Source organism: Budorcas taxicolor, chromosome X, assembly GCF_023091745.1.
Source record: "Budorcas taxicolor isolate Tak-1 chromosome X, Takin1.1, whole genome shotgun sequence".
Lineage (NCBI taxonomy): Eukaryota > Metazoa > Chordata > Mammalia > Artiodactyla > Bovidae > Budorcas > Budorcas taxicolor.
Window position 1 is genome coordinate 70741681 of NC_068935.1, and position 12792 is coordinate 70754472.

Sequence of the window (12792 nt, forward strand, 5' to 3'; positions counted from 1 at the left end):
AACTCCTTGATACCAAATTTAGACTCAAATTGAAGAAAGTATGGAAAACTGCTAGACCATTCAGGTATGACCTAAATCAAATCCCTTATGATTATACAGTGGAAGTGAGAAATAGATTTAAGGGCCTAGATCTGATAGATAGAGTGCCTGATGAACTATGGAATGAGGTTTGTGACATTGTACAGGAGACAGGGATCAAGACCATCTGCATGGAAGAAAACTATAAAACAATGCTGAAAGAATTCAAACATGACATAAATAGATGGAGAAATATATCATGTTCATGGATCAGAAGAATCAATATAGTGAAAATAAGTATACTACCCAAAGTAATCTATAGATTCAATGCAATTGTTATCAAGCTACCAATGGTATTTTTTACAGAACTAGAACAAATAATTTCACAGTTTGTTTAGAAATACAAAAAAAACAAAAACAAAAACAAAAACAACAGACCTCAAATAGCCAAAACAATCTTGAGAAACAAGAATCGAACTGGAGGAATCAACCTGCCTGACTTCAGACCATACTGCAAAGCTAGTAATCAAAACAGTATGGTACAGGTACAAAGACAGAAATATAGATCAATGGAACAAAATAGAAAGCCCAGAGATAAATCCAAGCACCTATGGACACCTTATTTTTGACAAAGGAAGCAATAATATGCAATGGAGAAAAACTTTCTTGAACAGGTGGTGCTGGGAAAACTGGTCAACCACTTGTAAAAGAATGAAACTTGAACACTTTCTAATATCTTACACAAAATAAACTCAAAATGGATTAAAGATCTAAATGTAACACCAGAAAATATAAAACTCCTAGAGAAAAACATAGAGAAAACACTCTCTGACATAAATCACAGCAAGATCCTCCAAGAACCTCCCCCCCAGAGTACTGGAAATTAAAAAATAAATAAATAAACCATTCAGTTCAGTTCAGTCACTCAGTCATGTGTGATTCTTTGCCACCCCATGAACCACAGCACACCAGGCCTCCCTGTCCATCACCAACTCCTGGAGTCCACCCAAATCCACGTCCATTGAGTAGGTGATGCCATCCAACCATCTTATCCTCTGTCGTCCCCTTCTCCTCTGCCCTCAAACTTTCCCCGCATCAGGGTCTTTTCAAATGAGTCAGCTCTTCTTATCAGGTGGCCTAAGTATTGGAGTTTCAGCTTCAAATTCAGTCCTATCAATGAACACCCAGGACTAATCTCCTTTAGGAAGAACAGGTTGGATCTCCTTGCAGTCCAAGGGACTCTAAGGAGTCTTCTCCAACACCACAGTCCAAAAGCATCAATTCTTTGGTGCTCAGCTTTCTTCACAGTCCAACTCTCACATTCATACATGACCACTGGAAAAACCATAGCCTTGAATAGATGGACCTTTGTTGACAAAGTAATTCCTCTGCTTTTCAATTCGCTCTCTAGGTTGGTCATAACTTTCCTTCCAAGGAGTAAGCGTCTTTTAATTTCATGGCTGCAATCAACTTCTGCAGTGATTTTGGAGCCCAGAAATATAAAGTCAGCCACTGCTTCCACTGTTTCTCCATCTATTTGCCATGAAGTGATGGGAACAGATGCCATGATCTTAGTTTTCTGAATGTTGAGGTTTAAGCCAATGTTTTCACTCTCTTCTTTGACTTTCATCAAGAGGCTGTTCAGTTCTTCTTCACTTTCTGTCATAAGGGTGCTGTCATCTGCTTATCTGAAGTTATTGATATTTCTCCAAGCAATCTTGATTCCAACTTGTGCTTCCTCCAGCCCTGCGTTTCTCATGATGTACTCTGCATATAACTTAAATAAGCAGGGTGACAATATACAGCCTTGACGTACTCCTTTTCCTATCTGGAACCAGTCTGTTGTTCCATGTCCAGTTCTAACTGCTGCTTCCTGACCTGCATACAGATTTCTCAAGAGGCAGGTCACATGGTCTGGTATTCCCATCTCTTTCAGGATTTTGCACAGTTTATTGGGATCCACTATGATTAAACGCTTTGGCAGAGTCAATAAAGCAGAAATAGATGTTTTCCTGGAACTCTGTTGCTTTTTCCATGATCCAGCGGATGTTGGCAATTTGATCTCTTGTTTTGCGGCCTTTTCTAAAACTAGCTTGAACATCTGGAATTTCATGGTTCACATATTGTTGAAGCTTGGCTTGGAGAATTTTCGAGCATTACTTTACTAGCATGTGAGATGAGTGCAATTGTGCGGTAGTTTGAGTATTCTTTGGCATTGACTTTGTTTGGAATTGGAATGAAAACTGACCTTTTCCAGGCCTGTGGCCATTGCTGAGTTTTCCAAATTTGCTGGCATATTGAGTGTAGCACTTTCACAGCATCATGTTTCAGGATTTGAAATATCTCAACTGGAATTCCATCACCTCCACTAGCTTTGTTCGTAGTGATGCTTCCTAAGGCCCACTGACTTCACTTTCCAGGATGTCTGGCTCTAGGTGAGAGATCACACCACCGTGATATCTGGTTCGTAAAGATCTTTTTGTATAGTTCTTCTGTGTATTCCTGTCACCTCTTCTTAATATCTTCTACTTCTGTTTGGTCCATACCATTTCTGTCCTTTATCGAGCCCATCTTTGCACAAAATTGTTCCCTTGGGATCTTTAATTTTCTTGAAGAGATCTCTAGTCTTTCCCATTCTATTGTTTACCTCTGTTTCTTTGCATTGATCACTGAGGAAGGCTTTCTAATCTCTCTTTGCTATTCTTTGGAGCTCTGCATTCAAATAGGTATATCTATCCTTTTCTCTTTTGCTTTTCACTTCCCTTCTTTCACAGCTATTTGTCAGGCCTCCTCAGACAGCCATTTTGCTTTTCTTCATTTCTTTTTTCTTGGAGATGGTCTTGATTCCTGTCTCTTGTACAATGTCACGAACCTCTGTCCATAGTTCATCAGGTACTGCCTATCAGATCTAGTCCTTTAAATCTATTTCTAACTTTCACTGTATAATCATAAGGGATTTGATTTAGGTCATACTTGAATGGTCTAGTGGTTTTCTCCACTTTCTTCAATTTCAGTCTGAATTTGGCAATAGGAGTTCATGATCTGAGCCACAGCCATCTTCCGGTCCTGTTTTTGCTGACTGTATAGAGCTTCTCCATCTTTGGCTGCAAAGAATATAATCAATCTGATTTTGGTGTTGACCATCCAGTGATATCCATGTGTAGAGTCTTCTCTTGTGTTGTTGGAAAAGAGTGTTTTCTATGACCAGTGCATTCTCTTGGCAGAACTCTATTAGTTTTTGCCCTGCTTCATTCTGTACTCCAAGACCAAATTTGCCTGTTACTCCATTTGTTTCTTGACTTTCTACTTTTGCATTCCAGTCCCCTATAATGAAAAGGACAAGTGGGGACTAATCAAACTTAAATACTTTTGTACAATGAAGGAAACTATAGGCAAGGTGAAAAGACAGCCTTCAGAATAGGAGAAAATAATAGCAAATGAAGCAACTGACAAAGAATTAATCTCAAAAATATACAAGCAGCTCATGCAGATCAATTCCAGGAAAATAAACCACCCAACGAAAAAGCTGGGCCAAACAACTAAACAGACATTTCTCCAAAGGTAACAAACAGATGGCTATCAAACACATGAAAAGATGCTCAATATCACTCATTATTAGAGAAATGCAAGTCAAAACTACAATGAGGTACCATCTCACCCTGATCAGAATGTACACAATGGAATATTACTCAGCTATTAAAAAGAATGCAGTTGAATCAGTTCTAATGAGGTGGATGAAACTGGTGCATATTTTACAGAGTGAAGTGTCAGAAATAGAAACACCAATACAGTATATTAATGCTTATATATGGAATTTAGAAAGATTGTAAGGATGACCCTGCAAGTCAGCAAAAGAGACACAGATATAAACAACAGACTTTTGGACTCTGTGGGAGAAGGTGAGGGTGGGATGATTTGAGAGAATAGCATTCAAACATGTATATTACCATATGTGAAATAGATGACCAGTCCAAGTTTGATGTGTGAAACAGCGCACTTAAAGCCAGTGCACTGGGGCAACCCAGAAGGATGGGATGCGGAGGGAAGTGGGAAGGGTTTTGAGATGGAGGAAGCATGCACAACCGTGATTCATGTCAATGTATGGCAAAAACACCACAATATTTTAAAGTAATTATCCTCCAATTAAAATAAATATTTGGAAAAAAAGAAAAGAAAACTAAAACACAAACTGGAAAACAAAACCAAAGCAGAGTGCCAACTGGTGAATAAAACAAAGAAAATGAAACAAACTAACAAACGATGTAAAAAAGAAAAAAGAAAAAAGAAATGGAAGAAAATAAGAGGTCGACAGGCAAAGTTAAATAGAAGTATATAAAATAATTTATTTGTATATATATATATATATATATATATATATATATATAATATATAAAAGAACAATAAGAAAAGCAAACAAAAATTCCAGAAAAATTAAACAAATCTTACAAGAATGTAAAATCCAATGTAGAGTTAGAAGTATATAAAGGAAATAAATAGTGTAATTTTAAAAAGGAGTTTTCAAAAGTTTACATACAGTTAATAGTAAAAATAAAATTAACAACCACAGCAAAAGAAGAAAAAAAAAAATCCAGAGCCAACTTCAGAAGAAATCAAAATATAAGAAGAATAATAAATGTCTTTCTGGGATCTCAGGTATCAGCATCATTTCCCTCCCTGTGAGTCACAGTCCACCACTGCCTTCCTAGAATGCCCTCCACTACTAAGCTGTTTTTTGGACTTGCTATGGGGACAGCTCAGAGTCTAATCTGGCCCTATTCCTGGCTGTTCTTGCCTCCAATGTTCACAGCTGCCAGAACTAGTGTGTTTTCTTTTGTGGGAGCTCTCATTGTCCTTTTGTACATTTCTTAGACACAGAGTCCACCTAGTTGATCATGTGGATTTAATCTGAAGCTTATACAGCTAGTGAGAAGCTTCTGGATCATCTGTTTTAGCCACACTGCCCATGCAGTTCAATTGTGGTTTTATTATCACCACTGCATGTGGATCATCTATAGGAGTTTGCTCCTGAGGCTGGCCCTGGAGGACTTGAGTCTGTTCCACTGAGGGCCATGTGGGGTGGTGGTGCAACTATTTGGATCACAGGGACCCTAGAGAGGAAATAAGGTGCTATTAGTGTTAGCAGCAGCAGCAGCAGCAGCAGGGGTTTTCCCAGCTTCTGACTCTCTGCCCCAGTGAGGATCAAACATGCAGGCAGTGTAGCTGCTTACATTGTGAGGACCCTGACATTGCCAAGTGTGCAGGGATGCCAGCAGCCTCAGGCACAGGAATTATGCTACTATTCAAGTCTTTTTCTAGCCTCTGGCATCTGGAATTCAAAGGGCCTCCCTTGCTAGTCCTTCACTGTTGCTTGGCGCAGCAGGCCCTCAAAGGTCTCCCTGTGGCTGGGGTCCTTCTCTATTGTTTATTTATTAATTTATTTTTATTCTCTATTGTTTAAAAGGCCACCCTCTCTGGGATCTTTCTCTATTGATCAGTTTCCTGCATTGACAGTTGAGGAGAGAGAGAGGCTACAGTGATGGCTCCATCCCCTGCACATGACTCAGACGTATTGCCTTGACTCTATGACTGCCTGGTTTTCCTCAAAGGCATTCCCCAATGCGAACTCCTCCCTCACATCCCCTCAGTCAGTTTCCCTCCAGTCAACAGCAGACATAATCGTGGGGTTGTTCTCCATTTCCTACGCTCCAGCTCCCAGCCTCAGCACATTCCATGGGACTTGTGTACCAGTCCGGGGTATGTAGGGCTGTGACAAATATTGTCTGTGTGGTTCTCATTCTATTCAGACTGTCACAGATCAGCTGTTGCACTCTCCTACAGGCTCAAATGCTTCCCCTCTGTCCAAACAATTGCCTCAATGTGTGGATCTGACACCTGTTTCAATTCCCCACTCCCCAGGTACAGTTCCAGTCCTGTTCACTCTCCTCTTTTTCCTTTCCTTGCATCATCCTAACAAGTTTTGTGTGAGTCTATATTCCCTTCCAATGGTCAGGAACTCTTGCCCACTCTCAGCTGGTGTTCTGTGAGATTTTCTGCATCTGAAGGTGTGTTTCTGATGCACTCATGGAGAGAGATGTGCTCCACATCCACCTACTCCTCCACCATCTTGTCTCTCCTCACCGCTAACAGTTTTATGATATACCATGATATATTTTGAAATAAAAATCTGTAGATAAATTTGATTGATACAATAATACATTCAGAACCTGAAAATTTGGCAAAATAATACCAAGGAAAGATTATAAGCCTTAATTAATGACCCAGTTAGCTCAGTTGGTAAAGAATTCACCTGCAATTCAGGAGACCTTGGTTTTATTCCTGGATCAGGAAGATCTTCTAGAGAAGGAACAGACTATCCACTCCAGTATTCTTGGGCTTTCCTTGTGGCTCAGTTGATAAAGACTCCACCTGCACTGCAGGAGACCTGGGTTCAATCCCTGGGTTGGTAAGATCCCTTGTAGCAGGAAAAGTCTACCCACTCCAGTATTCTTGCCTGGAGAATTCCATGGACTGTGTAGTCCATGGGGTCACAGAGTTGGACATAAATGAGTGACTTTCACTTCATGGTAGTGAGTGAGTGAATGAAAGTCGCTCAGTCGTGTCCAACTCTTTTCAATCCCATGGACTGCAGCACACAAGGCTCTCCTCTGTCCATGGGATTCTCCAGGTAAGAATACTGAAGTGGGTTGCCATCCCCTTCTCCCACTTCATAGTAACTCATATTCAATAAAATTCTGGAAAAAAAATGAAATAATTTAAGCAGTTCTTTAGAGCTCATTTTACTGAGATTCAATCCAATTTAAACACTGCAAAGGTTCTTATAAGTTCTAAAGTATAATGTAAATGTTATCTTATATAAAAATGTGTACTTTGTTTTATACCTTGCAATATATTTTTTATTTATTATCTGACATTCTCTTCAAATTCTTGGAAGACAAAGAGGCAGAAATTATGGCTCAATAAGCAAATGTGATTTAGCCTATGTCAGAAACCAAGGCTCTTGTAGCAACTGTTAAATAAGGGCTCACACTAACCTGAAGAAAAAAAATATATATATATATATCAAAGGACAGTGAACTATGTCTAGTTTCTAGTTAATGAACTTGGTGCCTACTGTTTTGTCTGAAATATGCCCTAGTGCTACACGTGGGAGCACACATGTTTATGTGTTACCACTGAAGTACGATTTTGCCTGTGCAGTACTATTTTGTTAATAAGGTGTACTATCACTCCTGGGATTAAAAAAAAAGAAGAAGAAATAAGGCTTTAACTATGATACATTTCTTTTGACTTCTAGTTCATTGTTATTTGTATTGTTTGTCTGCCTCTCTAATAGAATATGAGGAAATAAAACACTGTTGATTCCCACAAAGAACATTTATTATGCAATAATTTATATTTAAGTCAATATTACCCACTCATGTGGAAACTATATATGCTAAATAACATGAAAAATGATTTGAATTGGCAGCTGATAATTTGGGTATTGCAAACAGAATTATTAAGTAATACACGACAGGAAACACACACACACACCCCATCCAATCCAAGTTTGTTTCTCATCTTCATTAGACTGAAGTTGGACCTGTTTCTCTTCCCCACCTTCGAGCTTTTGTTTAAATCACCCCGACCAAAAATATCAAATGACCTACTATCTGCCACATTATATCCTTTCCATTACAGTAAATCGTTATTCCTGACACAAATTTTCTTCCAAATATACACCAGTAATTTCTCAGATTCTTGAAGCTTTGCCCATATCATTTTTATATCATTTATATTTTACACAAGATTGGAATTATTTGCATATATCCATTTCTCCTAATAGACATCATGCTACAGAACAGTTTATTAATCATTCAGAAAACCCCAAGCAGTTAGTCCTGTGTGTGTGTGTGTGTGTGTGTGTGTATATACACGCATATATATGTGCATGTATGTGTTATATGTTCCATAAGTATTTGTTTTTTAATCTCAGATTTACTCTCTCTACGAAGATCACCTAAAAATGTACCTTTGAAGTATTTTACGATCGAAAGAATATTTTTCTTCCTGGCCTTAGAAGTCTTTTGAGGACTGGAGACAGTAAAATTTTCTATATGTCCCCATATCATACAGAAGCCATACATGGGAACTCAGAAAACACTCCTGACAGCTAGAGTGTGGGACAAGATGAACTCCATGATAAAGGCAAGTTTTTGGTTTTGTAATTATTTTCTGTGATTCCCTTGTAAATGGCATGTAAACTTTCATGATAGCAGATGATATTTTCACTTGGCTGTTATCAACCTCTTTCTATTCGATCAGTCAGATATTTTATTCAATATATCCTTTAAGAAATAAGAACATTTCAAACTGTAACTATTAGCATCTCAATGAAAAAATGGATGTCTTACAGTCTAAAAGATAGAGTAAGTACTTAGATAGAAATATTCTATAGATACAGAAGAGTTTGTCAATGATCAGTATTCTATAACCAAGAATATTTGACATAAAGTTAATCCTGTCCATTTTATCCAAACTCTCAAACTTTACACAGTCTCTTTACTTTTGAATGATATCTGTGAGAAATAATTACTTCCATGAGAATTTGATAAAACTTTGTGTTGACCATGCCATTCAAGTTTTTTCATAATAAATGTAACTTTCTCTTCTAAACAAGAGGTTCAGATATCAACTAAAGAAGAAATGAAAAGAATCACACAATGTTAAGTATCAGTAAAAGCATTTCTGTTTGAGAATTACAATGGCATTATAGAGAATCAACTAGCACTAATATATGGGCTTCCTTGGTAGCTCAGATGGTAACAAATCCACCTATAATGCAGGAGACCCAGGTTCGATCTCCAGGTCGGGAAGATCCCCTGAATAAGGGAATGCCAATCCACTCCAGTATTCTTGCCTGGAGAATCCCATTAACAGTGGAGCGTGTTGGGCTGCAGTCCATGGGGTTACAAAATGTCAGACAGACTGAGAGACTAAGCACACAAGAAATACTTATATATACTCTATGTTTCAAAGTGTTCACATAAACATGCACGATGTGATATCTTACAGAGAAATTGACTTTAATAGATATCACTGTAGGATTTAGGTTTATTCAAGTAAAAACAACTCATAGAACATTTTATTAGAGTAATGAGTTAATAACATGACCTCTTTTCCATTGAACACAATGAAGCATTTCACTTAAATAAGTGAAATCTGTTTAAATTACTAAGACATAATCCATTAAAAGAAATCATTCCCATCATATACAGTGGCATAAATGCAGTATGTTTAAAATGTAATATGATGCTTTAGTTGCTAAGTCGTGTCCAATTCTTTGGAACCCCAAAGAGGCTCCTGCCAGGCTCCTCTATCCATGGGATTTTCCAGACAAGAATACTGGAGTAGCTTGCCATTTCCTTCTCCAGAGGATCTCCCTGAACCAAGGATCAAACCCTGGTCTCTTGCATTGTAGGCAGATTCTTTACCAACTGAGCTACCAAGGAAGTACTAATATGGGGGCATCTTATGTATTCAGTTCAGTTCAGTTCAGTTCAGTCACTCAGTCGTGTCCAACCCTTTGCGACCCCACGAAATGCAGCACGTCAGGCCTCCCTGTTCATCACCATCTCCCAGAGTTCAATCAAACTCACGTTCATCGAGTCAGTGATGCCATCCAGCCATCTCATCCTCTGCCATCCCTGTTTCCTCCTGCCCCCAATCCCTCCCAGCATCAGAGTCTTTTCCAATGAGTCAACTTTTTGCATGAGGTGGCCATAGTACTGGAGTTTCAGCTTTAGCATTATTCCTTCCAAGAAACAACCATTACAAGAATGTAAATATAAAATATTGTGGGAAGAAAGGCAGAGATACAGACTAGAGTGGATAAAGGAAGCAAGGATGTTTGGGCATATTATTTTATACAGGAAATTCATGTCATACTTAAAATTTATTAGAAGGTATTCTGTTTCCTTAATATGGAAGACAATTAATATGTATATTTCACTCAATATGATTTTCAATTTTCATAATGAACAAACATTTTCTCTACCATCCTTTAAAGATAAACATAGAACCATAGCTTTAGAAAAGCTGAGTTTTGGATGTGCTTCTTATTGGTGCTTCTAAAGATACAGAATAATCTGCCTAGTGATAGCAAAATGGAGCTGAACAAACTATAAAGTGTTCCATGAAAAATATAGTAAAGAAACAAAGTAAAGAAGATAAAATTTCCTGTCACTCAATTTCGTTTTTGTTTTTGATGATTATGATGCTGATGTTGAATTTATATTTAAATAAAGATGTTAAAATGAATATTGCAATATAATACAGAAGAAGAAAATGGCAGGATGAGGGAGAAATTTTGCTTTAAAGTATTCCAAAATCATATTTACCATTTCTAGAATTTCATTCAAGAACAGTTAACTTGGCCATCTCCAGTTATATAGGGATTCTCTTAACAATAGCTCTTTTTATTCACTGCTTTGACTTTTTTTTTTTTTTGGAATCCTAAAATTTCTGTGTAAAACTCAAATTTTCTTCAACATTTCCTGTGCTGTAATGGTCATGTCTGACTCTTTGCAATCTCATGGACTCTAGCCCACCAGGCCCCTCTGTTCTTGGAATTCTCCAGGCAAGAATACTGGAGTGGGTAGGATCTTCCTGACCCAGGGATTAAATCCAGATCTCCTGCAATGCAGGCTGAGTCTTTGCCATCTGAGCTGCCAGAGAAGCTGTCATGTATTAATGAAAATAATTTGCCTATATCTTGCTGTAACATTCTTCTCACAAAGGTGATGATGTTTCTTTCAGAGTGTGCTAAAGTCTTTCAGCATTTCCTCTTGGACTTTATTTTATATACTTTTTGGCATTTTGATTATCTTTTCTAAGTTACCACTATTTGATTTTATATGTTTCAACTGTGAATATTAAAAAGTGAATTTACAAGTCCAAAACTGTCTCAGTGAATGGTGAGTACAATAAAATGCTTATCTTGGCTACTAGTCAAGATGCCCTATTTTTTATATGTTTCTATATTGTGTAAAATTCATATTCATAATTTAATTTTAAAACAATATAACATATGCAAAATTAAACTTACTGATGATTATATTTAGCTCATTTATAAATCAGTCTTATAGATTATTATAACTTCATTACTATTATTCATCCAATCCATAGCAAATTACTCATATATAATAGACTTGGTAAATACTTATTGAATTAATAATTAGTCAAACCAATAATTAGGAGTTCCATGAGAAATCAACAAATCACCAGCTTCAGAATCTCCGATCTTGATCTGATTCATCTTCATTTACCCATTCCACACTGCTAGGCTTCCAGGAAGTTATATAACCTTCTGACTTAGAACGACTGTATTTCACACCAGAAGGCATTGTATAATCACCTGCTGAAAAGTGGAGAAAAATGAAAAGCAACAAAATTTATCAGAATTACTTACACTAGACTGTAACTAAAGGAAAATAGAGGAAAAAATTTGAGTTACATTTAGTTATACAAAAATCTAGTATACTCTCATTTCCCCCATGTATTCATAAACTGAGTCAGGGAGACAAAGAATAGGGAATAAGCTTAGGAAAATATTTTAACTCTGAATTCAATGAAAAGCCCATATCAATATTGTATATCAATAAAAGAATATCACCACCATTCAGAGGTGCACCTATAAACCTGTGCCTACTCCTATTCACCTTCTCTAGAAAGATACTAATAGAGATAATGAGGATGTGCTTAGAATGAAGTTTGAATTTTAAAATAATGATCACATTTAACATACATGAAATTTCAAATAGTTTTCAAAGAAGCTATTTAAATAGCCAGTCAATAGCAATCGAGGTGCAAAAAAAAAAAAAAAAAAAAATGGTTATCCAGGCTTTTTAATGTCAGTGCTATTTGTAAAACCTGAAATTCATTCTTCTTTCAGTTCAATTCAGTCACTCAGTCATCTCTGACTCTTTGCGACCCCATGAATCGCAGCACGCCAGGCCTCCCTGTCCATCACCAACACCCGGAGTTCACTCAGACTCACGTCCATCGAGCCAGTCATGCCATCCAGCAATCTCATCCTCTGTCATCCCCTTCTCCTCCTGCTCCCAATCCCTCCCAGCATCAGAGTCTTTTGCAATGAGTCAAAACTTCGCATGAGGTGGCCAAAGGACTGGAGTTTCAGCTTTAGCATCATTCCTTCAAAAGAAATCCCAGGGCTGATATTCTTCAGAATGGACTGTTTGGATCTCCTTGCAGTCCAAGGGACTCTCCACAGTCTTCTCCAACACCACAGTTCAAAAGCATCAATTCTTCGGTGCTCAGCCTTCATCACAGTCCAACTCTCACATCCATACATGACCACTGGAAAAACCATAGCCTTGACTAGATGGACCTTAGTCGGCAAAGTAATGTCTCTGCTTTTGAATATGTTATCTAGGTTGGTCATAACTTTTCTTCCAAGGAGTAAGTTTTGTCTTTTAATTTCATGGCTGCAGTCACCATCTGCAGTGATTTTGGAGCCCCAGAAAATAAAGCCTAAGACTGTTTCCACTGTTTCCCCAACTATTTCCCATGAAGTGATGGGACCGGATGCCATGATCTTCGTTTTCTGAATGTTGAGCTTTAGGCCAACCTTTTGGCTCTCCTCTTTCACTTTCATCAAGAGGCTTTTGAGTTCCTCTTCACTTTCTGCCATAAGGGTGGTGTCATCTGCATATCTGAAGTTATTGATATTTCTCCCAGCAATCTTGATTCCAG

At 37.7% G+C, this 12792-nt stretch overlaps 1 protein-coding gene across 1 annotated transcript in view; it reads right to left on the bottom strand.

Annotated features, from left to right (window-relative positions):
• Positions 1-11306: 11306 nt before the first annotated feature.
• The window catches only part of LOC128069508 (sodium/hydrogen exchanger 2-like), a 127264-nt gene continuing 125778 nt past the window's right edge, over positions 11307-12792 (bottom strand). The window contains exon 9 of the mRNA XM_052662679.1: positions 11307-11437. Coding sequence (XP_052518639.1) covers positions 11307-11437 — 131 coding nt within the window. The remainder of the gene's footprint in view (positions 11438-12792) is intronic.